The sequence below is a fragment of the Callospermophilus lateralis genome, chromosome 7, assembly GCF_048772815.1.
Source record: "Callospermophilus lateralis isolate mCalLat2 chromosome 7, mCalLat2.hap1, whole genome shotgun sequence".
Taxonomy (NCBI): domain Eukaryota; kingdom Metazoa; phylum Chordata; class Mammalia; order Rodentia; family Sciuridae; genus Callospermophilus; species Callospermophilus lateralis.
Genome location: NC_135311.1, coordinates 65,315,411 through 65,342,504, shown reverse-complemented (window position 1 = coordinate 65,342,504; position 27,094 = coordinate 65,315,411). Strand labels below are relative to the sequence as shown.

The window sequence follows — 27,094 nt, the reverse complement described above, 5'->3', positions numbered from 1 at the left end:
ACAGTGCCTGGTCTCTGGGGGACTTGGCAGTGCATGGCGTGGAGGGGCTTCTGTTGCCAGGGTGGTCTTGGAGGTGGCTTGATAGTGCAACCAAGGGCAATGCGTGGGGGATGGAGGCAGCGAGCTCTGGCCCTCTCTTGCCAAGCATATGGCGCGAGTCTGAGTCCTGGACACTGGAGGAAGCATGGGGATGAGTGTGGGATGGAGGTGGTCGCTCTGGCGTCCTGTGGTGGTCCGGGAGGTGTGGCAGCTTTGGGCGGGGCGGGGCCTGAATCAGAGTGCTTTACAGCTGACAGCCTGTGATCCACAACCGCTGTGTGGGATGGAGGTGGTCGCTCTGGCGCTGCACTGGGCTGGGGACTGCAGAGATGGCTGCTGACCAATTGCCATCCAGGGTCAGAGCAGCCACAGCTTAGCGCCCTGGTCCAGGAGGTGTGGCAGCTGCGGGTGGGGCGGGGCCTGAATCAGAGTGCTTCACAGCTGACAGCCTGTGATCCACAACTGCTGTGTGGGATGGAGGTGGTCGCTCTGGCGCTGCACTGGGCAGGGGACTGCAGAGATTGCTGCTGATCAATTGTCATCCAGGGTCAGAGCAGCCACAGCATTGCGTGGTGGTCCGGGAGGTGTGGCAGCTGCGGGCGGGGCGGGGCCTGAATCAGAGAGCTTCACAGCTGACAGCCTGTGCTCCACAACCGCCCTCATCTGCTGCTGGCCCTGGTTCCACCCCCATGAGCGCTGCACAGTGCCTGGTCTCTGGGGGACTTGGCAGTGCATGGCGGGGAGGGGCTTCTGTGGCCAGGGTGGTCTTGGAGGTGGCTTGATAGGGCAACCAACTGCAATGCGTGGGGGAGGGAGGCAGCGAGCTCTGGCCCTCTCTTGCCAAGCATTTGGCGGGAGTCTGAGTCCTGGACACTGGAGGAAGCATGGGGATGAGTGTGGGATGGAGGTGGTCGCTCTGGCATCGCGTGGTGGTCCGGGAGGTGTGACAGCTGCGGGCGGGGCGGGGCCTGAATCAGAGTGCTTCACAGCTGACAGCCTGTGCTCCACAACCGCCATGTGGGATCGAGGTGGTCGCTCTGGCGCTGCACTGGGCTGGGGACTGCAGAGATGGCTCCTGACCAATTGCCATCCAGGGTCAGAGCAGCCACAGCTTAGCGCCCTGGTCCAGGAGGTGTGGCAGCTGCGGGCGGGGCGGGGCCTGAATCAGAGTGCTTCACAGCTGACAGCCTGTGCTCCACAACCGCCATTTGGGATGGAGGTGGTCGCTCTGGCGCTGCACTGGGCAGGGGACTGCAGAGATGGCTGCTGATCAATTGCCATCCAGGGTCAGAGCAGCCACAGCATCGCGTGGTGGTCCAGGAGGTGTGACAGCTGCAGGCGGGGCGGGGCCTGAATCAGAGTGCTTCACAGCTGACAGCCTGTGATCCACAACCGCCCTCATCTGCTGCTGGCCCTGGTTCCACTCCCATGAGCGCTGCACAGTGCCTGGTCTCTGGGTGACTTGGCAGTGCATGGCGGGGAGGGGCTTCTGTGGCCAGGGTTGTCTTGGAGGTGGCTTGATAGGGCAACCAAGGGCAATGCGTGGGGGATGGAGGCAGGGAGCTCTGGCCCTCTCTTGCCAAGCATATGGCGCGAGTCTGAGTCCTGGACACTGGAGGAAGCACGGGGATGAGTGTGGGATGGAGGTGGTCGCTCTGGCGCTGCACTGGGCTGGGGACTGCAGAGATGGCTGCTGACCAATTGCTATCCAGGGTCAGAGCAGCCACAGCATCGCGAGGTGGTCTGGGAGGTGTGACAGCTGCGGGCGGGGCTGGGCCTGAATCAGAGTGCTTCACAGCTGACAGCCTGTGATCCATAACCGCCATGTGGGATGGAGGTGGTCGCTCTGGCGCTGCACTGGGCAGGGGACTGCAGAGATGGCTGCTGATCAATTGCCATCCAGGGTCAGAGCATCCACAGCGTCGCGTGGTGGTCCAGGAGGTGTGACAGCTGCAGGAGGGGCGTTGCCTGAAACAGAGTGCTTCACAGCTGACAGCCTGTGATCCACAACCGCCCTCATCTGCTGCTGGCCCTGGTTCCACTCCCATGAGCGCTGCACACTGCCTGGTCTCTGGGGGACTTGGCAGTGCATGGCGGGGAGGGGCTTCTGTGGCCAGGGTTGTCTTGGAGGTGGCTTGATAGGGCAACCAAGGGCAATACGTGGGGGATGGAGGCAGCGAGCTCTGGCCCTGTCTTGCCATGCATATGACGGGAGTCTGAGTCCTGGACACTGGAGGAAGCATGGGGATGAGTGTGGGATGGAGGTGGTCGCTCTGGCGTCGTGAGGTGGTCCGGGAGGTGTGGCAGCTGTGGGCGGGGCGGGGCCTGAATCAGAGAGCTTCACAGCTGACAGCCTGTGATTCACAACCGCTGTGTGGGATGGAGGTGGTCGCTCTGGCGCTGCACTGGGCTGGGGACTGCAGAGATGGCTCCTGACAAATTGCCATCCAGGGTCAGAGCAGCCACAGCGTCCCTCAGTGGTCCGGGAGGTGTGGCAGCTGCGGGTGGGGCGGGGCCTGAATCAGAGTGCTTCACAGCTGACAGCCTGTGATCCACAACCGCTGTGTGGGATGGAGGTGGTCGCTCTGGCGCTGCAGTGGGCTGGGGACTGCAGAGATGGCTGCTGACCAATTGCCATCCAGGGTCAGAGCAGCCACAGCTTAGCGCCCTGGTCTGGGAGGTGTGGCAGCTGTGGGCGTGGCGGGGCCTGAATCAGAGTGCTTCACAGCTGACAGCCTGTGATCCACAACCGCCCTCATCTGCTGCTGGCCCTGGTTTCACCCCCATGAGCGCTGCACAGTGCCTGGTCTCTGGGGGACTTGGCAGTGCATGGCGGGGAGGGGCTTCTGTGGCCAGGGTGGTCCTGGAGGTGGCTTGATAGGGCAACCAAGGGCAATGCGTGGGGGATGGAGGCAGCGAGCTCTGGCCCTCTCTTGCCATGCATTTCACGGGAGTCTGAGTCCTGGACTCTGGAGGAAGCACGGGGATGAGTGTGGGATGGAGTTGGTCGCTCTGGCGCTGCACTGGGCTGGGGACTGCAGAGATGGCTGCTGACCAATTGCCTTTCAGGGTCAGAGCGGCCACAGTGGCTCGTGGTGGTCCTGGAGGGGAGGCAGCTGCAGGCGGGGCGGGGTCTTCCGCGAGGATGGAACATTGAGATGGGCGCCCACGAGAGGTAGACGTCAGGAGTGGGCACTATGGGAACCGGAACACTGTGGTCCTTGGTGATCAGTTAGCAGTTGGAGCAGCATAACGACGCTGAGGCAGCTGAGGACCACAGCGATACTCACGGGTTAACTTGACTTTTCCTTCTTGCTTTTCGGGTCTTCACAATCGTCTTTCCCACTGGGATCTTTTTGTAAGTGTGGGTACATTTCCTGAAATTTCATTCTGATGAGTACCTAGGTAAAGAAACTAACAAGTGCTGTTCCCTTTTTACTTTTTCTTTACACACTTCACCTCATCTAGGCCTTTGTTGATGACTACTTTGAGCAGGGAAGGGGGCCTAAAGGTGCAGGGACTCCCTCTTTGCCTTTCTTTCTGACTGTATCTCTATCCTATCTCTTTTCTGTCCTTCCCTTATTACTGTCCCTTCTGTTTCCATTCACCTTTTTTCAACCATGACCTCAGCACAGAAAGTTAGGGTCTAAATTGGAATTGATAAGCTGGGAGATCCCAACTGCTACAAGGAGGGTATGTCCCTGTGAGTATGTGTCCAGGATTCCGCAAGACCCTGTCGGTGATAAAAATCTGGTGTTCCAGAGGTGGCCCCCCTTCTGAGGAAACCAGTGGACCAGGACTGTCCTTTTCTTTGAGTTAGACAGGTGCTGGTTTATTTCACTTTTTCACTACTGTCCCTGTCTTACAGACCAAGGAGAGGGTTCCACACTGAGTCCTTTGGATCTTTGACATCCACTGAGTTCTTTGGATCTTTTGGGGGAAGGGAGGAGTGTTAGGTGTTTTGTGAATATTCCAAGGCTATTTCTAAACAGCAGGCAGCTTTTTGTTCTAAATCAGTTTTGTTCTTTTCCTCTTTGGGTTCACTTCACCTCCTTATTGAGTTTGGGTGTAGGGGTCTCCCTCTTCATGGAAAAGAATTCAAAATTAGATGTGGAGGTGAGTATTTAGGATGAGTAAATAAATCACAGCACATTATACATATATACATGTGTGTCTTTGAAATTTAGATCCTTTTCCCTGCAGTGAGTTCTTTAATCAGTTTGCCAGAAATGCCTACATAGAAATGCTAACCTATTGTAAGACTTGTGAAAGTGAGGAATAGTGACACTTAAGCCTCATTAGGTTGACAATACCTATAGATCTGGTCTCATGCAGACTGAATTTGAAGAAAGCCCAATGGGCCCCGGTAGAAAAGTTTCAGCCCCCAAGTTGGCAGGATATTGAAGTTTGGCTGAGTTGAAGAATCACTATATTCAGTGAATGTAGGGTAACACCAGACCACTCCACCTCCCCAAAATAGAACAACCTCTCAATTATCATCCCCTTCACCTCCCACCTGTAAAAGCCCTTGACCTAGGAATGTGGGCATTTACAACTGCTCTTTGTCCCAGGGAGTTAGTACTACCATTGAACAAAGATGATTCCCAGAAGGGATTCTGGAAGGATTTTGATTCCTATGTATTTTAATTTATTCAGATTCTGAAAATTAATCAGAATCTCACTTTATGCTAGACAGACTCCCTGTAGAACCTTTCCATTTAATGAGTGGCAGAATACAATAACCAAAAACTAGAGCCAAAGGAATGATTATTTTCAATGGAGGGAATGAAGTGGTATTTTTGTGTGAGCTTGAAAGTAAAGGGTAATTTTAATAAGCACAGAAGGGGGGGGGTCTTCCTGCACAGAATTGCTGGTCATCTCTAATGTCTACCAGGATCTCACTGCTTTGACAGTGCAGCCATTTGCTCAGAGACACTGAGAAATCTGAAAGAGAGCTCTGTAGGTTGCCAGTATGTGCAGGTTCTCAAATCAAGCCAGAACCACTTGATCTGAGACAACAAGTCACAGACAATAGCTCTGCTTTGAAGATTTGAAGAGTAGTTGGTTTGCTGTTTCTTTTAAATTTCCCATTCATTTTCATCATGGTGATGAGACGCACACACAAAAATAATTCATATGTGTAAAGAATACAGGGGATTGATAAAGGTTGGGAGCATATTTTATTAATTGTCTTTATGATTACATGATAAGGAATTGAGCCACCTTGTTCATAGAGCAGATTTTCGGCAATAATGCCTCCCTTGATAAGAGTTTTATTTTTCTTGAAGAAAGTTTCAGGGTGTATTGCTGAGAAAGTTTTCAAATGTCACAGTCTTCCTTTTTATTTTATTTGTTGTGGTGTTACATATTGAACCAGGGCTTCAGGCACACTAGGCAAGCACTCTACCACTGAACTACACTCTAGCCCCACAGTCTTCCTTTGAAAGGAAGAGGTCGGAGCTAATTAACATGTTTATAGAAGTGTTAGGGAAGGGCAAGTTCAGTTTCAACTTCAGGGTGTATGCAGACAGAACCTTCCATAATTTTACTTATAATATATATTTTCTAATATTCATTGAGTACCACCATGATGTCACATTTGTGCTTAGCATGTTAGAATGAATGGCTGGCTTCCACAGGACATTCAGGGGACTTTAGGATTGGTTGAGCCTTGCTGGAGAGAAATGGGAAGGAGAGTGATGGAGCTTATGGGGATGATCTTGAGATAGCCCAGAGTAGATCTGAAGGTAGACTAAAAAAACAAAAACAAGTTTTCATAATGGGAAATTTCAAGCAGGCATCAAAGTAGGCCAAACAGTATACTCTGTGAATACAACCTCAGTTTCAAAAATTATCAACACCTGAACAGTTATTTATCTCTACTACCATTATATTTAATAATCCTTAAAAGCAATTATACACAATACATCAACATGGCTGTGTTCCCAAAACATCCTTTATTTATAAAAATAGACAGCTGCCCTTCATAACCCTGAATTCAAAGACGGATAGTGTTAGGTTGTATGTTTAGGTGTGTGGTTTCTGTTCATTTTAGAGTTGACTGAAATAAGGTTTGATGTTCATCCCTCGCATTATGGATATCTGTTATTTCAGCACCATTTATTGAAAGACCACGGAATTACTTTGGCATCTCTGACAGAAATCGGTTGACTGGGATCCAAGGTGGCAGAGTAGAGGAGATCCTGCTTCAGGCTGCTCTGTGCCTGAATCAGAGAAAGCTATCAGGTGGCTTCTCCTGCTCGGGGTCTTGCCTTGAGGGAACACAACATCTCAGTTCATGTGACAGGACCCCATCCAGCGGATTTTCACAGAATCCACCAGAGCTGCGAACACCAAGCAGAACTCAGAGCCTCTGTGTTCAGGTGAGACTCCAGGCTTCAGTCCCAAAGCCCACAGTTTGAGCACAGGCGCGACTCTCAAGTGGGGGAGCAGAGACACCAACTAAGCACCTCGGTGGAGTGGCAGAACTCCAGGGGATGCTCTGCTCCCACGCAGGTCCCCAGACCACGCTCTAGGCACAGCACAAGGACATCCCAGCTCCCCCCACCTCACCAGACACCCCGACTGGGAAAAGGACTGACTTGACCTTTCTCACCATCTTTGGTGGGTGTGGTTACCAGCTGGATCTGTGACTGAACAGGTACCTGGGTTCCAAATCCACTCCCCCAGCTGTAATAACTCGGTATAGAAACTATCAGCACAAAATCAGCTCTCAGTTGAACAGGAGTGCAGTGCCACCGGGACACTGCCCACTTGGTGCAATCCTAAGTTGGAGGGTGTGAGGTCCCCCAGATGAGACCTGATAAGCAAGAGAGGGGAGGGGGCTAAAACCTAGGAGCAACTCAGAGAGACCAAGATTAGGGAAGCCCAGACAAGAGAGGGAGAGCTTTAGTCTTCTCACACTGGTTACCTACACCACACTGAGGGCAGAGAACCAAGCTTGGAATAGACAACTCTACCTACTAAAAGAGAAGAAAAGGGAACTCTGAGAGTATTTTGTTGTTTGTTTGTTTTGTTTTTTGTTTTCTTCTCTTCCATATTATCCTCTTTCTTTCTCCTCTACCCCTCCTCCTCTGGTCCCCACAACCCCAACATATAACCAAGAACTTTGCATGAAATAGAACTGAGTCACCAGAATAATATAATATAAAGGAATTGCATAAGCCACCCCTCTTTTTTTTTACTTCTCTCTCTCTCTTTTCTCTTTTTTACTTCCTTTTTATTTTTCTTCCTCCCTCTCTTTCTCTTTCAACCTCCTAATTTTTACTATTTTTACTTCTTGTAATTTTCTAAACACATATACATGTTTGTTTTTATGCATTCTACTGTCCTCCCACATACTTGTCTCCTCTAAATTACCTCCTGTCTATTCCCCTGCTACTAACTCTCTTGATTAGAGTTCTCCTCCAAATTTCTAAGTTTTATTAATCCATTGCCCTCACATCTTTTGCCCTTAACATAAAGTCAGATACCTGACCTCTAGTTCTCTGTCCACCACCAGAAGAAAGTGTACATCTTCTATGAAACTACTGATTATATTTTAAATTATAATTGAATCTAGAATAACTAGACATTGAGACTAACTATGAATGTCTTAATAGCAGTAATTTACACATAGGTGATGTACTGTTTATTTTGGGAATGTCAACATTGTCTCTCCCCACAAAGAAGGGATCTTGGAATATACAAGAGCACTACAAATCTATAGGGTAAAAAGAATAACACACCAGTCCCACAGAGCAGGAACGAAATACCAGCAACATGAAAAGACAAGGGAAGAAAATACCACAAACAATTGAAGACAATGCATCATTAGAAGAATAATTAGAAACAGCAGAAAAAGTGACAGAAAAAGATTTCAGGATTTACATTATTCAGATGTTTTGGAATCTCAAAAAAGACATTAGACAACAAATACAGATAGTGAAAGATCACTTTGACAATGAGCTACATAAATCCAAGAAACAAAAGATGACCTCTACAGGGAGATTGAGGACTGAGGATATATATATATATATATATATATATATATATATATATATATATATATATATATATATATATATCAGAATTACTTGAAATGAAAGAAATATGAACCAAATTAAAAACACAAATGAGAGCATCACCAGCAGAAATACAACTTAGAAGATAAAACATCACGAAGACAAAGTATATTATCTTGAAAAGAATGTAGACAGCACAGCAAAAATGATAAGAAACCATGAGCAGAAAACCCAAGAAATATGGCATAGCATAAAAAGTCCAAATTTAAGAGTCATTGGGATAGAGGAAGGCACAGAGTTCAAAACCAAAGGAATGTGCAAGCTATTCAATGAAATAATATCAGAAATACTTCCAGACATGAAGGATGAAATGGAAATCCAAATCCAAGAAGCCTGCAGGACACTGAATGTGCAAAATCACAACAGACCCATACCAAGACACATTATAATGAAAATTCTCAATATACAGAAATAGGAGAGAATTTTAAGAGCCACAAGAGAAGTGAATCAGATTACACATAGAAGTAAACCAATTAGGTTAACAGCAGATTTTTCAACATATTCCCTGAGAACTAGAAGATCCTGGAACAACATATTTCAAACTGGAAAGATAATGGGTTCCAACCAAAAATCTTGTATCAGGGAGAGAAATGAATTACAGTAGATGGGGTTCGGAAGAGAAGATGGGAGCTAAACTGTGGAGCCAACCTAGATGTCCTTCAGTGGATGAATGGACAAAAAAATGTGGCATTTATACACAATGTAATACTACTCAGCATGATAAAAGAACAAAATCATGGCATTTGCAGGTAAATGGATGGTGTTGGAGAAGATAATGCTAAATGAAGTCAGCCAATTCCTAAAAAACAATGCCAAATATTTTCTCTGCTATAAGTGGGGTGACTTATAGTTGAGTTGGGAGGAACAGCATGGGAGGATGAGATTAATTCTAGGGAGGGGTGGGAGGGAAAGAGAGGAGGAAGGGGATTAGCAAGGATGGTGGAATGTGTTGGACATCATTTTACAAAGTACATATATGAAGATTTGAAATGGGTGTCAACATACCTTATATACAAACAGAGATATGAAAAATTGTGGCATATATGTGTATTAAGAATTGTAATGCAAAAAATAGAACATATATACTGGCATAAACTGAAGTGAACATACTTTATATCCAGAGATAAAAGAAATTGTGCTCTGTATGTGTAATAAGAATTGAAATGCAATCCAGTGTTGTCATGTATTTAAAAAAATTAAATGAATTTTAAAAAAAGAAATAGCTTCACTAAATACAAGAGAGTCTACTTTGGATTCTATTTTATTCTGTTGATTTGCATGTCTCTTCCTAGGCCAAAAGCACACTGGCTTGAATCCTGTAGCTCTACAGTGAGTTGTAAAGTCAAGCAGTCTAGATTCTCTAAAATTTCTTTGGCTCTCCAATATCTTTAACATTTTCACATAAACTTTAGAATCAACTTGTTAATTTCTGTATAAAAACATGCAGGGTTCTTCCAAAATCCTATGTACTCAGCAATAAAAGAGAATAAAATCATGGCATTTTCAGATAAACGCATGGTGTGGGAGAAGATAATGCTCTGTGAATCTAGGCAAGCCCAAAGAAACAAATGCCAAATGTTCTCTCTGATATAAGGAGGCTGACTCATAGTGGGGTAGGGAGGGGGAACAAGGGAGGACTCTGAAACAGAGGGATGCGAGGGGAAGGGAGAGAACATGGGGTTAGAAATGACGGTGGAATGAGAAGGTCATCATTATGCCAAATACATGTATGAAGACACGAATTGGTATGAATATACTTTGTATATGACCAGAGATGTGAACTATTGTGCTCTACATGTGTAATATGAATTGTAATACATTCCACTGTCATAAGTAAATAAAAAAAGAAAAAAAAATGTGTGTTTTATAAGAGATCAATAAATGAGATGCTTTTTTATGTTAGAAATTCAAAATAATAGCTTTTTGTAATATATAAGTAATCTCAAAGTCTAAAAATTATTCCATGTACAATATCATGTGGTATATGTTTTTGTCATTTTACCCTTCTTACATACTAACATTTCTGTTGTAAGGACCCAGCTCCCTTGGAAGATTTCAGCAATCATTAATGGCAAAAGCAGCTGCCACCCATAAGTTCAAAAAATGGAGATATCCAGCAAGATGTAGATACTGTGAACACATTGTCATATTTCAAGGTCTTAAATGCCAAGAGGTAAGATCTTTTTGGAATCACAATTTTTTCTTTTGCTATATACTTTTTTGTTATGATTTTACTTATTTAGAGATGTGTGTGTCCACACACAAACACACATTTAAATATATATAAATTTGTTGTTTGTACTCCTGGGAACTAAATTTAGGGTCTTGCACATGCCATATTTTTAGAGAGAGAAAAGAGAAAGAGAGAGGAAGAGAGAGACACACACACACACACACACACAGAGAGAGAGAGAGAGAGAGAGAGAGAGAGAGAGAGATTTTTAATATTTATTTTTCAGTTTTCGGTGGACACAATATCTTTTTTTAAATTTTATTTTTATGTAGTGCTGAGGATCCAACCCAGCACCCTGCGCACACCAGGGGAGCGCATTACCGCTTGAGCCACATCCCCAGCCCATACACTCTTTCTTAAAATTGTGCTTTGAAATGGGCTCTTGCAAGATTGGTCTGGCCTTTAACTTGTGAAATTCCTGTTTCAACCCCTCAAGTAGCTGGAATCATGGGCACATGCCCTCACACCTAGCTTGCCAGTACATGTTTAATAAAGTCCCACAGTTTATTTTTGTAGTTTTCTTATTTGTTTTCCTGTTAAATGTAATTCACAAACCACAAATAGTATTTTTTCACTTATTTTTGTCGTTATTAGTCGGCCTGTATTTTGCTTAGTTGTGAATAATTTTAAGGTGAGTCAATCAGTTTTCAAATATCATTTTCTTATAGTGTCTTCTTATCTGCCATAAAAAATGCATGGCAAACTTAACCATCGTTTGCGGACATCGTAAACTTCGGGGGAAAATACACCTATTTGGAGCAGAATTGTCCTGTGTTGCCAAAAAGGAGCCAGATGGCATTCCTTTCATAATCAAAATGTGTACTTCAGAAATCGAAAGGACTGCCTTGAGTTTACAAGTATGTTGTTTACTCTTAAAACTCTAAAAACATAAATGCCTTTGTGATTTGATTTAATGAAAAAGAGATTTTAAGAAAATCAGCACTCTCCATTTGTAATAACTAAATTTATTCACATTTATTTGGAAAATGTTAATTTATTTGACTTCAACTTGTATTTTTTAAATACTAATAAAAATTGAAGTAGATACATCAACTCTGTCTAGATGTCTGCATTTAGCCCTTTGTACTAAAGTGAAATATTGCATTCTGTTTTTCTTTTCTCTTCAAGGGCATCTATAGAGTCAGTGGCAACAAGGCAAAAATCGCAATCCTGTGTCGAGCTCTGGAAAGTGGAAGGCATTTAGTAGATCTGTCCGAATTTTCTTCACACGATATATGTGAAGTGTTAAAATTTTACCTACAAAAGGTTAAAGTTTTATTCTAAACCTACCATCAAATGCAAAGAGCAAAAATATTTTATATTGAATATTTTTCATTGGTATAGACTATGTCATCACCCCCCTCATTATTCTAAGATTTTATAATGATGTACTTTGATGTGGATATATTTCCATCCAGTATTCTGGCCACTCCATGAGCTCCGTCAGTTGTGAGCACTTTAGTTCTTGGAACTTTTCTTGATTTTTATTGCCATTCTCCCACCCTTGTACTTGAAGCTCTTCTTTGGAGATGTGTGTGTGTACCATACACAAACACACATATAAATATTTATAAATTTGTTATTTGTACTCGTGGGGATTAAAAATTCAGGGTCTTGCACTTGCTTGGCAAGCATACTTGTTCTCCAGTTCCCTTACCTTTTCTTTATTGTTCTTTTTTTCTTCAAAAACTTTCTAAGACATTTCCTTGTCTTTTTCTTCTTGAATAAGTAAATTACTCCATTTGTGAGATCATGTTTTAATATTCAAGAAGTCTGATTTTCTATTCTTTTGATCACATTTTTTAAATGATTATATGATGCTCTTTTATTGTGGATGTTCATAGATTTTTCTCATTAAGGGTTCTTTTCTCTATTTGGCCTCTAACCTCTGTAGAAATACAATCTGACCCTCATATATAACATTAAATTTTCTATAGCAATATAAAAATTAAAAATAAAAAAGTGATTTTTAACATTTCATTTAACATTTTGAATATCTAGTTTTTCAAATTATGAGGTATTTTGTTTATTTATGTATTTGTATTGCAGCTCTTTTTCTTTGAAATCTGGTATCTATTTTTCATTTAGAACACATCTCAATTTAGATCAGTTGCATTTCCAGTACTCTTTCACCATATCTGACTAGTTGCCAGCATATTGACAGCATCATTTTAGAACTTCATTTTGTTCTTTTTCCATCCATTTTGATTTTTGTCTTTCATGGTGGCTAGTTACATGAGTTTGGACTTGAAATCACTTTGGAAGCACTTGAACACATCAAGGCTTTTTAAAAACTTTGAACTTTACTATAAAGTGGTCTAGGTGGACTGTTTGGTATATGCCTAACTACATGTCTCTAGTTCCCTGTTCTGGCACTGGTGTGATCCTCCTGGGAAGGCATTTTTTCTAATTGTAGATGAACACAATACTTTTAATTAATTTATTTATTTTTATGTGGTGCTGAGGATCCAACCTAGTGCCTCACACATGCCAGATGAGTGCCCTACCATGAGGCACAACCCCAGTCCCCCAGGAAAGGGTTTTTTCCTTGCCTAGAGATGCAGTACCAATACTGTGGAAGCCAGGGTTACTAAGACTGTAGGATCTGTGCTTTCAGTGTGCATATAGCCAACATATCCCCGTTTGAAAACAGTTACCTCTGTGGTCCTTATGTTTGGCATTGCCTCGATTCAGAGAGCCTCTGTATCCCATTGCCCAGAGAAAAATTTTCCAGTTTTAGAAAGGAGATTGCCCTAGTACATGGAGTGGAGACAGGATTCTATAGAGAGCTAAGCTTTCTCCGCTGGCCCACCTGCAACCTAAGCCAAGATCAGAGGACCTGGTAGTGATTGTCCACATCCCTTTAGGATTCTGAAAATCATGTTGAGTGACAAAGAGTCAGTTCTCTTGGAAATGCTGCATCAGGACTTATTCATCTGCTCTTCTACTTGTGAATTGTTGCTTTTTGTTTTCTCTATTTTCCTAGTCCTTATGAGCCTACTGTATTTTAGTGGAATTGCAGGAGGGAAAGAAATTAAGTATAAATTGCTGGGTCTACAATGTTAGCCCAGGAAAGCATTGATAACCCTTTAATCACATTCTACAGATTCCTCAACTGAGAAATGGAGGTTGATACCTTTGAATGACTGGAAGTCTCATAATGTGTCATCCTTAACCTTGTTTAGTCAGTCAGGGAAAGGAGATGAATTGGGTCCAATACAATAAACTTGCATTCTGTTGAGGAATTTTATATGTCTAAGACTTTCATTTGGCAAAGTGTGCTCAATTCTTGCAATAGTGTTAGAGAGTAGCCTTTATCTGACTCATTGACCTAAAGCTCCAAGAGGTGATGTGACTTGCTTCAGATCCCAGAGTGGTTGAAGATAGAAACTGATCACAGGGCAACACCTTAACTTCCCACAGATATTATAGGACATCAGGTAGCCAACGATTCACTGAATTTTTTATTGTAGGTCAGTAGAAACATTAAAATTCATTTTGGCAGTGGATATTTGTTGTAAGAACTTCTTTTGACCTATTCATGGCAAATCAGCCTGTTTGAAAGTTTCATGAGATGTTGACAGTCTGTTTTTGTAGGTCATATTATCTTGTGCTGATCTTCATTCTTGCCTAAGTAAAATCTGTGCCCTTTAGCACTTTGATATTTTTACCCCTTACTCATAAAATCCATGGGTTTCTGATTCATTTTATAGATTCTGTTCACTATTCTATGTTTGTTCCAGTAAAACAGCTGAAGATTATATATTTGGGGGGCAGATGTGAATAGAAGAGTTTTAAAATCCCATAATGAAGCTTAAAGCTTAAACTTCATTTAAAGTTTAGAATTTCACTCATTATCCATTAATTTGTTATTAACATAAATATAATTTATAGTCAAGATTTTGATTTGCTTTCTAAGTCACTTCTCTACCAAACATATATATTATATTTAATGGGCAGGGATGAAGCTCAGTACTAGAGTGCTTGCATAGCATGCTTGAGGTCCTAGGTTCAATCCCCAATACTGAAAATGATATCAATAAATACAGATTGACTTTAGAAAATTTTGTTAATCTAAAGGGGACATGCTAAATTATTTGAGTAATTCTCACTTATAGTTGACTTTAACAAAGAAAACAGGCAGAAGATTTTTTCAAAATATTTATTTTTTGGTTGTAGCGGGATGCAATACCTTTATTTTATGTAGTGCTGAGGATCAAACCCAGGCCCCTGCATGTGCTAGGCAAACACTCTACCTCTGAGCCACAACCTCAGCCCAAAGGTATTTTTAATATAATTTTGTTTCTTTAGCTACCAGAGCCATTGGTTTTATTCCAATGGTACCAGGAATTTATGCAGCTTGCAAATGTCATCCAACAAATTAACCAAGAACAGGACACCAAAAGGGACAACTCTGAAGACAATACATCTCCAAATATGTGTACAGATATCAACCAAATTTTTCTCAAAACCAAGGACCTTGTAAGAAAATTGCCACCGTTCAATTTTAACACTCTACATTACCTTATCATCCATCTTAAGAGGTAAGAATTTTTATACCATCTTAGCCATTTTTAATTCAACAGGGCAATAGTATTCAGTACATTTACATTGTTATGATTTTCAAAATGATTTTTAGGATGTTTTTATTATGTGTTGGGAGAGGGAGACATTGAATACATGTTCATGCAGCAAACATGGTTCCCTCAGATGCTTCCTGTGTGCCAGGCTCTGGCTGGGGAAACTAGGGTGGAAATATAGGGTTTCTGCTATTTGTGGGTTTATCCTCTTGGGGTACAGGTCTGTATATAACCACAGTTCACCATCATTCTTTTTCTAGTAGCTTGTAGGCATGCAGAGGAAGTTTTGTGGGTAGGAATAGAGCAGAAGAGGCAAAAGGCCTTGTGTCTGATTTTAAGAACTGAGTGGTGATTTGGTATTGAATGTGCAGAAGAGCATATGAGGCAGAGAGAAATGACATGGAGACACAAGAAAGCATTTTGCATTTAGAAAATTTGATTTCATTAGGCTACAATATAGCAAGCAGTAGCAGGAACTGTGCTAGCCTTCCTAGAGACTTGATAAAAAATCTTACCTACCTGGCAGATTAGTTGACCAAGGTGTTTCTATGCCCACTAAAGACCTTGGAATCAGGAATTTCACATATTCAGATTTGCCTGCTAGACCTTTCTGACAGTAATTAAGATCTCCTTTTTAAATTTTTTTTTAAATTTATTTTTTGTGGCTGGAATTGTGGCTCAGCAGTAGAGATTGTGCAAGGCCCTGGGTTGGAACCTCAGTCCCACATACAAATAAATAAATAAAATAAAAATTTAAAAAAATTTATTAGTTCAAATCAGTTATACATGACAGCAGAATGCTTTTCAATCCATTGTACACAAATGGAGCACAAATTTTCATTTCTCTGTACATGATGTAGAGTCATACCACATGTGCCGTCATACATGTACTTAGGGTAATGATGTTTGTCTCATTCCACCATCTTTCCTACCCCATACCCCTCCTCTTCCTTCCCTCTCCTGAGCCCAATCAATGTTCCTCCATCCCCAGGAACCCAATTATGTATCAACATTTATTTATCAGAGAGAATTTTGGCCTTTGATTTTGGGGGATTGGCTTACTTCATGATATTCACCAACTCCATCCATTTACCTATAAATGCCATTATTTTATTCCCTTGTAATGCTGAGTAATAGTCCATTGTGTATATATACCACAGTTTTTTTTAACTATTCATATCTTGAAGGGCTTCAAATTATTCCATGAAATAGAAAAGGAGGAAACCCTTCCAAACTCATTCTGTGAAGCTAGTATCATCCTGATACCCAAACCAGCCAGAGACACATCAAGGAAAGAAAATTTCAGACCCATATCTACACGATGAACATAGATGCAAAAATTCTTAATAAAATTCTGGCAAATCACATACAAAAACATATGAAAAAAAAAAAAAACAATGCACCATGATCAAGTTGTGTATTCCAGGGATGCAAGGTTGGTTCAACATACAGAAATCAATAAATGTAATTCATCACATCAATAAACCTAAAGAGAAGAAACCTATGATTATATCAATTGATGCAGAGAAAGCATTTGACAAAATACAGTACCTTTTCATGTTCAAACTATTAGAAAAACTAGGGGTAGTAGGAATATACCTCAACATAGTAAAAGCTCTCTATTTTAAACCTAAGGCTAACATCATTCTAAATGAACAAAAATTGGAAGCATTCCATCTAAAAATTGTTCAACATAATCCTTGCCACTCTAGCCAGAGCAATTAGGTGAAAGAAATTCAAGGGAATACAAATAGGAAAAGAAGAACTTAAATTACCATTTTTGCCAACGACATATTTTATACTTGGAGGATCCAAAAAACTCCACCAGAAAACTTCTAAAATAATAAATGAATTTGGCAAAGTAGCAGGATATAAAATTAATACCCATAAATCAAATGCATTTCTATACATCAGTGGTGAATCCTCTGAAAGACAAATAGCAAAGCTACTTTACCCATAGATGAATCTAGTATCATCCTGATAGCTAAACCAGGCAGAGACAGATTTCTTTGGATAGTCATAGAAATATCAACCTGAGAGTGTTTGAAGTAAAACCAGAACATTGATAGTGGCAATAGAACAGAGAGGTGTTCAGGAGAGAGAACCATCCAGGCTAGAAAACTAGCTGTGGGCAGCTGGGAGTGTGGCTAGTGATAGAACACTTGCCTAGCACATGTGAGACACTGGGTTTGATACTCAGCACTGCATAAAAATAAATAAATAAAATAAAGGTATTGTGTCCATCTCTAGGTAAAAATTATTTTTTTAAAAAAGAAAACTAACTGGGCAGTGAGAGAGAAATTGACAGTGCTGTTTCAGTTTCCAGTTCTTATACTGGAACGGGGAGTATATCCCACATACAATGATGGAGCAATTTTTAGAGGTGTTTTTCTTCCTTCTGCTACTGAGTTCAGTAGTTCCTTCTACTTACATGCATTTTATCCTAATATAGTACTCTGAAACTCAGTTTGGTGTGTGGTAAGTATCATAATGAAACAAAGGATTCTTTCCCTGGACCCACCAAACTTGACCCTTGACAAACGTTTTGTAGTCTTCTATAGCCCGAGTTTTCTCCAACCTTCTCAAGTCATAGTAAAATAACATTAAAGACATCTATTAGGCAAATCTCATACACTTTATGTGTTCTTCTTTTCAGGGTTGCAGACCATTCGGAAGAAAACCTGATGAACTCAAAAAACTTGGGGGTGGTATTTGGACCCTGTGTCATGAGGCCCAGGCCTTCAACCACTCCTGGTACCATCTCCTCCTCTCTTGTTGCATATACCAATCAGGCCCTGTTGGTAGAATTCCTCATTACCAATGCAGAGATGATCTTTGATGGATCCCTAGAGCCACAAAGTGTTTCATCTAGTACTGACGTTGTTGCACCTCGGGTGGATAAAAGCCCTCCTTGCAAACCCGTAATATCAACAGAACATTCCACAAAGTCACAATATTTTTCTATGAAGCAAGTGAGTTTTGACCATTACAGAATTGCATTAAATTTGTGATGTTTATGTCAACAAGTTAATAGTCTTTGAACTGTTTGTTTTGAGATGTGTTTTGCTTTTAGTTTAAAACTTTTCTTGTTTTAATAGGATATTCACACTGCAGATATTGAAATTAAAAATTATGAATTGGCTACATCATTTGAGGAATCAGAACGCAAGCAAAATGCATTGGAAAAATGGGATGCATGTCTCATTGGTGAGTGGTCATGTAACATATATCCTTGCATATTTCAAACCTTGCCAAGAAGTCGTGATTAAAAACCAAGGTGAGGGCTGGGCTTGTAGCTCAGTGGTAAAACGCTTGCCTCGGCATGTGTGTGGCCATGAGTTGGATCCTCAGTACCATATAAAACAAATAAATAAAGATAAAAATATTGTGTCCATCTACAATACTCATCCTTTAAAAAAAACAAGGGGTATTAAGTTGAGGTAAGTTCCAACTTCAAGGTTTTATTAGTTAACTTTTCTAGCCATTGAGAAAGTTTAGTGAATGTCATTTAAATGAATATCATGCTTTGTTTCTCTCTTGTAAAAAGATATCTTGAAATTCATAAATTATTTTTGTTCTCTTTCTGAGATTTGTTTTCACCTTCACTTCTTTGTCATCAATTAAAGTCAAAACAGAAAAAAGCTGGACTCCTGAAACTCAAAAAAAAAAAAAAAAAATAGACTCCTAAAGTTTTTTGATGTCCCTTTACCTGTGGCCTAACTTTAGCACATTAAGCACACATGTCTTCCATTTTCTTGGCTCCAGTCTTTTTGTTCACTGTTTTTAATCATTTTATTTCAGTGTATCATTTCTGGTAAGGGGGTTGGAAACCTTCCATTCCTTACTGCTCTAGTAGAGCTTAATCTGAATTTTTCAATATATAGTCATAAATGTTAAATTTGATATATAAAATTAATGAAATATCAATAAGTGTAGCCTGAGAAAGTCTGAAAACAAAGAGTCCATTTCCTCTCTGCAAAGAAAAACACTGGACTCACTGATTCCATTTATCTGATTTGATCTTATCAGCACTTCTGTGCTATGAACCTTGGCCTCATTTAAGCCATAGTTAACAGTCTCAGGAAGGGAAATAATGCCAAGGGTCATGTCCTTAAATTATTGTTGATTCAGGATTTGAACCTCATCCTGTCTCATTCCTAAATGTAACCTTGTTTTGCTGTCCAATGAAATTGGATTTCCAGATAGGTATAGTAATAACAATAAATAATTTTAAAATATTTGAAATTTTCATTACATACCAGGTAATTCTGAACCTTTTATTTAGAAGATCATTAACAACACATGCCAACATATCTCCACATAGGAGTTTGTCTTGACAGAAGAAGGCAGGTAGGGCTAGTGCATTAGGCTTGCCCAGGGCAGAACTGGAGCAGGAGCTGAGACAGCACCCAGGCAGCTAGAAGTGGTGCTAGAAGTTCTGCAGGACTGTAAATTTGTTTTGGTGGTTGCCATCCAACCACAATGGCTCAGCTCCCTTCTATCAATGTGGAGAAGGGCCCAGGACAGCAAATCACAGGAGCACTGCCTGAGAACCAGGGAAGAGAGGCCAGCAGCCTCAGGTGAGGAAGGAGGTCAGATGAGATGATGACCTGCGATCATCATCAAGTGATGCTGCTGTGCACCTGTCTTCAAACCACTGCCCAAGGATGTGGGAGAAGGACCAGGTGGCAGGGATGAGGACTGTGGGCTATGAACAGGGCTGTTGGAAAGCCATCAGACCAGTGGCAAGGCACACAATTGTCTGATGTTTCTCAGCAGGGAGAAGAGGATCATGGCCAGAGGGCTGCACCTTTCTAGTAACAGGAGCTTCTAAGGCACATGCAGCAAAGACAGAGTGGGAGATGCTAGGGTTGGAGGTGAGAAAACAGGGACCTTGGGACCAGACTAGAGGAGAAAGAGAAGAAGGTAAGTTTGGAGTCTCCAGAACCAGTAGCACAATGGCAATTCTGACAGCTCTTCAACCTTCCTTTGTGCAGAGGATGTTGCCATGTATTAGTGGATCAGCTGGGAGAGCATCCAAGTTCTCTCTGGTGTGTTGCCCTCAGTATGGACAGAATGTAGCTGGAGAGCAGATTAAGTGACAGGCAAAGTCCTTGGGATTCAGGACATGGAGTTTGTTGGTGTACAGAATAGTGTTACTGTTCTAGAGTTACCATTGTCTGCCTGTTGAAATCAGGAAAGTCTTAACACAGAAAATATTCATTCATGGGTAGTATATTAAAACAAGTAACTACAGGAAGTGTTTTTTTTATTTTATGTGCTTTGTGACTATTTATACTATTAAGATAAATTTTAAAAAGTAATGCTTTAATTAAAAATGTGCCTTTAATATTGTATGGATTTTTAATTCCTCTGCATAGATGACTGAGAAAATAGTGTTGGAAAAATATGTAAGTCTCTGTTGTTTGAGAGAATGCCCATTCATAATAACCACACTTCCTTATTAACCAAGCTTCATGAAGTTAAAAAAAAAATCTCTTCTTTTTCAGATCACAAAGAACTTGAATCATCATCACAAAAGATGGACAATATATGTAAAACCATGAAACCACTTAGTCTGAAATCTGATGTGACAACAAATGATATACAGAGGCCTATGCCAAGCACCAAGATCAGATGTTGCTGTTTGCCTGTAGATAGATTCCATCTTGCAAGCTCTCCTAATGAGAAAAACAGGAGAAATGTGGGAAATGTCAATTCAGACAAGTTTTGCCAGAATCTTACCTTTGAAGGACTTAATATAAAAGATACCTCTACTACTGTTGGCTCCCAAATTAATGGTTTTGATCAGCAGATTTCAGAAAAAACTCAGGAACAACAATGTGAACTAAAGAACTTAATTGGCATGAGTGCAGTGATTGTTCCAAGTGTACTCCAGGAAAAAGTGACAATGAGCATCAATGATAGTGGTGACCATTCCAATGGTGCCACACAGCCCAACACGCCAGCCAGTTCAGCAAGAGAGGCACCAGTGAGACTGTCTTCTCATTCTCACCGTCTTGCTCCTGCAAGAGCACCCAGAATACTGCAGCCCCATCTCGGGACAACATTTTACAAACCACCTATCCTGACCAGCAAAGTCAGGGGGACTGAGGAGAGACCAGCTTCACCTTCAGCAGCAGTGCCTCCTAGCACAGCTCTTACTCCCCTGAGTCATGTGGAGACATCTGTTCCAGAGGCAGACAGCACATCAGCTTATGCTTTGAAACCAGCTGCTGAGCCTAAAGAGAACTGTGAGGAGGTTGGCCTGCCTGACATGAATCCAATGTGCCAGGGACTCAGGCTAAAACAAATGGAAGAGGTACAAGACCTTGAATTTGAAATGCCACAGTTTGTGTAGGTTGTCAAAATTCAGTTTTTCTTTTTCTTGTTTCGTTTTATTATTGTGTTTATTTTATGAAAGAATGTTGTAACAGAACCACTTTTGTATAGGATTTTCAAAGTTTATATTTTGCCTTTTGGCCTTGTATTGTGTTTGCTAGTCATATAGAATGATAGTGTTTTAGTCATATAGAATGATAGTGCCTCACTGGTATTGTCTTTAAATTCTGTGTTTTTGAAGTTTTGCATAAAATAAGTATTATAATTTAAAATTTAAAATAATTTTCTCTATAAAATGATTCATGTAAATGCATCTTTAATGTATAATATTGTTCTCAACAAAGAGGGGCAGTAGGGAAAAATGAGCTTTATTTTGGAGCAAACCTGGTGCTGACTCATAAAATGCTTCTGAATGCAAGTGCCTGAAAAAATCTTGATTGGGTATGAATATATTTTTTTCCCACATAATGTTCTAGTGCATCTTTGACCACTTGTGTTGTTATAGCATGTGTGGATTCATTGGCAATTCACTTAACTTTTTAAATATTTACATAGTGGCCTAAAAGCTTGTGAATCTGTGTTTACTAGAATTCTACTTGTCAATTTTTACATATGGTAATTAATACAATTGTAGAAAGAAAATGCACTTCAATACTAAAAAGTTTGAGACATTGGCAGAGACAACACAGACGAACAGAGTTGAGGCATCTTGAGTTTAAGAGACCTGTAACCTCACTGCTGTCAGCTTCAGCCTATTGCTGGATTGCCTGCGACTTCTGGCTGTCTGCTGACGAGAGCAAGTGGCCAACAGCTAGGGCAAGATAAAGCTCTCTCTGGTGGCTGTGGTTCTGCTGCTGCTCTGCGCAGCATGGCTGAGCAGGATGACAAGAAAAGGACATGGGTACCACGGTCGTCATCGACCTGGGGACCACTTACTCCTGCTTCAGGGCGTTCAAGAATGGCCAGTGGAGATCATCTCCAATGATCAGGGAAAGTGCATCAGGCCTTATTATGTGGCCTTCACCCCTGAAGAAGAACATCTGATCCTCGATACAGTCAAGAATCAGCTCAGAACACTGTGGTACCCACCAAGAAGTCTCAGATCTTTTCCACAGCTTCTGATAATCAACCTACTGTTGCAATCAAGGTCTATGAAGGTAAAGGACCCCTGAAAAAAGACAACCACCTTCTGGGTACATTTGATCTCACTGGAATTCCTCCTGTGGGGTCCCCCAGATTGAAGTCACTTTTGAGATAGATGTGAATGTTATTTTGGGGGGCGACAGCTGAAGACAAAGGTAAAGAGAACAAAAATAAGATTACAATTACCAATGACCAAAATTGCCTGACACCTGAGGAAATTGAAAAGATGGTTAATGATGTTGAGAAGTTTGCTGAGGAAGACAAAAGATGCAAGGAGTGCCTTGATACTAGGAATGACTTGGAAAGCTACGCCTACTCTCTAAAGTATCAGATTGGAGATAAAGAAAAGTTGGGAGGCAAACTTTCCTCTGAAAATAAGGAGACCATGGAAAAAGCTGTAGAGGAAAAGATTGAATGGCTGGAAAGCCACCAAGAAGCTGACATTGAAGACTTCAAAACTAAAAAGGATCTAGAAGAAATTGTTCAGCCAATTATCAGCAAATTCTATGGAAGTGTAGGCCCTCCCCCAACTGGTGAAGAGGCTACAGCAGAAAGAGACGAGTTGAAGACACTGATCTGCTAGTGCTGTAATATTGTAAATACTGGTCTCAGAACTTTCCTTAGGAGAAAACCAAGAGAACTTAAGTCTCAAATGTAATTGGAATCTTCACCTCAGAGTGGAGTTGAAAATGCTATAGCCCAAGTGGCTGTTTACTGCTTTCCATTAGCAGTTGCTCACATGTTTTGGGGAAGAGAGAGAGGAGGAATTGGCTATCTTAAAAAACTGGATATAAAAATGTGGGTCAGGATGTGTGTTCACCTCAGAAATGTTCTATTTAACGATTGGGTCATGCACATCTGGTGTAGGAACTTTTTTCTACCATAAGTGACACCAATAAATGTTATTTAAAAATAAAATACTAAAAGTTTGGAACTGTCATAAAATAAAAATTTGTACAGATAAAGCTAAGGGATAAATCACTATCAGAAGCATTAAAACCATCTAAAGCCAAATAACTAAACTATATAATTTAAATTATAATATATTTATATATTATATATTATGTATTATTTATTATATACTACATATCATAGATTTACATATATCTATTTGATATAAGTTGTTTATATATAATTATAATATAATCCATGTTTTATATATCATATTAATATTAATTATACTAATATAATAATTGTATTATTATCTTATTAATAATAGAAATTATATTATTATATAATTACATTACAATGATATGTAATATAATATAAATTAATATAAATCTAAATATATTATATGATATATAATAAATATGTTATATATAATAAAATAATATTTATACATTTAACTTATATATTTTTTTATTATATGTGTATATAATATATATGTATTTCATATTATATAAAATTTATATTAAATACATATGAATCATAAACATTTTGATATGTAATATATAATTTATATAATATATATACTTATATATTTATATATTAATATATATAATTTACATATAAATATATAAGTACGTTATGTAAATATATTATATAAATTATATATAATATATTATGAATATATAATATATTTATATATTAATATACATAAAATTTATATATATTATATATTTTTATTATATGTATATATGATAAAATAAATGTATTATATATAATATAAATTAGAATGTTATATAAATATATTGTATTTAATTTATATTATATATGTATTATATAATATGCAATATATTTATATAATATTATAATTTAAATTATATAGATAAATTATGTCTTATTTGACTTTAGATGATTTTAATACTTTTGATAGTTTTTAACCCCTTAACTTTATCTGTATAAATTTTTATTTTATGACATTTTTAACCCTTTTTGTATTTTTTACAATGGTCTTAAAAAATGCATGCTTCAGATATTTTTAATTTCAATGCATTTTCTCCTGACATTATGAGGGTTTGGTTAAAACCATTCCTTTGGATGTATGCCTGCAATCCCAGTAGCTTGGGAGGCTGAGACAGGTGGGATCTCAAGTAGAAAGTCAGCCTTAACAATGGCAAAACTCTTAGCAATCCTGTCTTTAAATAAAGTTCATAAAAAGAGTGGGGATGCGGCTCAATGATTGAGTGTCCCTTAGTTCAATTTCCAGTTACCCGCCCCCAATCCTTTTGTATGAAATGTTTTGACTTATAAATCACTTTACATACTTTTTCTACCTGGACTATCAACTAGTGAAAACGTATATGTCATTAGAATTGAGCAATAATTTATTTAAGTTCATTTTGAGTGTATAGTAAGTCACATTGTTTGCAATTTCAGAGATGTAGATGACTGAATGTGTTTCACTTATAAAATACCCAGTTTTTATAAACTAGTCCATTCCTGTTATTTTCTGGGTTTCATCATCTTGCCTAAAATATGATGTAAAAGGGACAAAAATAAAAGAGCATTCTTGGTATGTGTGAACTATATTGTGAGTCAATGTTTTTGTATGATCATATTATACTTGATAAAAATTATATGTACAGGTTTATACACACATTATTATATGTAAATTATTTCAAGTACAATAAGTTATTGTGGCTTCTCTGAAATTTTTGCCTCTTGGAGTATGGTACTTTAAGATTATTAACTATTGACTCAGTGGTCAACACATGGGCTCACCACTTAACTATAATATGAAATGTGTTTTAGGGCATGTAATCTTATAGTTCTCCATAACATTAAGGACTAAGGAGAAATGAACAAATGGACTTTTTAATGCTAAAGCCAGTTTTTAGCCTTCTTTATACAAAGTACAAGAATCATATTGGTTTGAAAACTTAAAAATAAAATCAGAGTTAACATTTATTGAGCTTTGTGTATTTAGACTTTACCAAGTTGAAATTTCACAGCAACCTCTAATGGGTAAGTAAGCATTTTATAATTCCTGTGTTACAGATGAGGAAACTGAGGCTTAGCTAAGTGACATGCTTTTAGTTTTCAGAGATGCAGCAAGCAGAATTGAATCTCAAATACAGGCTTGTGAAATTTTGATTAGTGCTTCTTTTTTTGGGTACCAGAGAGCCACATCCACAACCCTATTTTGTTTTTTATTTAGAGTAGGGTCTCACTGAATTTCTTAGCACCTTGCTTTTGCTTTTGCTGAGGCTGGCTTTGAACTTGCAATTCTCCTGCCTCAGCCTCCCAGTGGGATTACAGGCATGAGCCACTGTGCCTGGCTGGTTAGTACTCTTAATGAATGTGATTACTAAATAATAGCAGGAAACACTGAACAATAGAAAATGCATCTTTCGATGTTTTTATTGTAAAATACACTTACAATTTGCCATTTAGACCATTTTGAAGTGTACAGTTAAGTAACACTAAGTATATTCACATTGTCCAAGGTGGAGTGTATTGCTGCGTCATCAGTTGACAGAAAGCAGAAGGGAGGAAAGGGATGTGAATGATGTGTGAAGCCTCTTACATAAGGGCATTCATTCTATTAAAAAATATAGAGCTCCATGACCTAATCACACGTTTTGACTTATAAATCACATTACATACTTTTTCTACCTGTACTATCAACCAGTGAAAACGTATATGTCATTAGAATTGAGAAATAATTTTTTTAAGTTGATTTTGAGAGCATAGTAAGTCTCATTTTCCCTTTTGCTGCTGTCACAATAGTGATTGTCACAACATATACATTTGGGAAGAACATATTCAGACCATAGCAACCATGTATAATACACTGTAAAGAGAAATCCTTCTGGGGAAAGAATGTTGGTTTAAATCATGTGGAAAGTCCTTTCTAACTCTGAACCTAAGACTGTAGGGTAAATAGACCTTGATTCTAGTGGGCTGTTTCCAAATATGTGTCCATACATGGCAGTGCCCTGTGCTGATGCAGCTTGCATCCTGAGGTTTCAGCTACCAGCCAGGGATCACTGCACTGTGGCCCTGGTTCCCATCTCCATCTTGCTACTAACATGAACTGATGTCACTATTGGATTGTAGGATTTAAGGACTGTTGTGTAGTTTAAAGCTTTAGGTTGTTGATATTTAATTACAATAATTAAACATTTAATGACAATTTACTATACACCATCACCATGCTAGATAACAGAGACAAGACAATATTTAAAAACACTTTCTGGGCTGGAATAAAGCTCAGTTAAGTGCTTGCCTAACATGTGCAAGGCTCTGCGTTCAATTTCCAGTACTAAAAACAAACAAAAAACCTTTTTGTATTTGTGGAACTTACAACTAAATACTATCAGGAATTGGCAGCTAACTCTCAGTGGATTCTATTTTCACATTTGAAAAAGTCAGATTTGTTTAAGTACCATGTTTTCAAGAAAAAAAAAATAGCAGAATGTCCTGTAAATAAAGTCTGAGAATAGGACTAAACTTTTAAATTGAAGCTAAAATATGTAACTTGTACTATTTCAAAAACATTATTTCCCATTTGTAAAATTCTTATCTTCCCCTTGGAACTGCAGAGTGAACCCTGGGGAGCTTAACCGCTGAGTCACATTCAGAGATCTTATTTTTTGAGACAGGATCTCACTAATTTATTGAGACTGGCTTTGAGCTTATGATCCTCCTGCCTCACACTCCCAAGCCACTGGGATTAAAGGCATGGATGGACCTCCCATTACTAAAATTGTAATTATTATATTTGTGCA

At 39.7% G+C, this 27,094-nt stretch overlaps 1 protein-coding gene and 1 pseudogene across 1 annotated transcript; both read left to right on the top strand.

Annotated features, from left to right (window-relative positions):
- The first annotated feature begins 3,082 nt into the window (after positions 1-3,082).
- LOC143404369 (rho GTPase-activating protein 29-like) lies at positions 3,083-21,297 on the top strand. The gene is made up of 10 exons (XM_077110070.1): positions 3,083-3,161; positions 6,154-6,422; positions 6,749-6,836; positions 10,157-10,296; positions 11,025-11,213; positions 11,485-11,622; positions 14,668-14,900; positions 17,593-17,908; positions 18,035-18,143; positions 20,447-21,297. The coding sequence occupies exons 1-10, from the start codon at positions 3,083-3,085 to the stop codon at positions 21,295-21,297; spliced, it is 2,412 nt and encodes an 803-aa protein (XP_076966185.1).
- Positions 21,298-22,146: 849 nt separating this feature from the next.
- Positions 22,147-23,216, top strand: LOC143404368 (endoplasmic reticulum chaperone BiP pseudogene; annotated as a pseudogene).
- Positions 23,217-27,094: the final 3,878 nt, after the last annotated feature.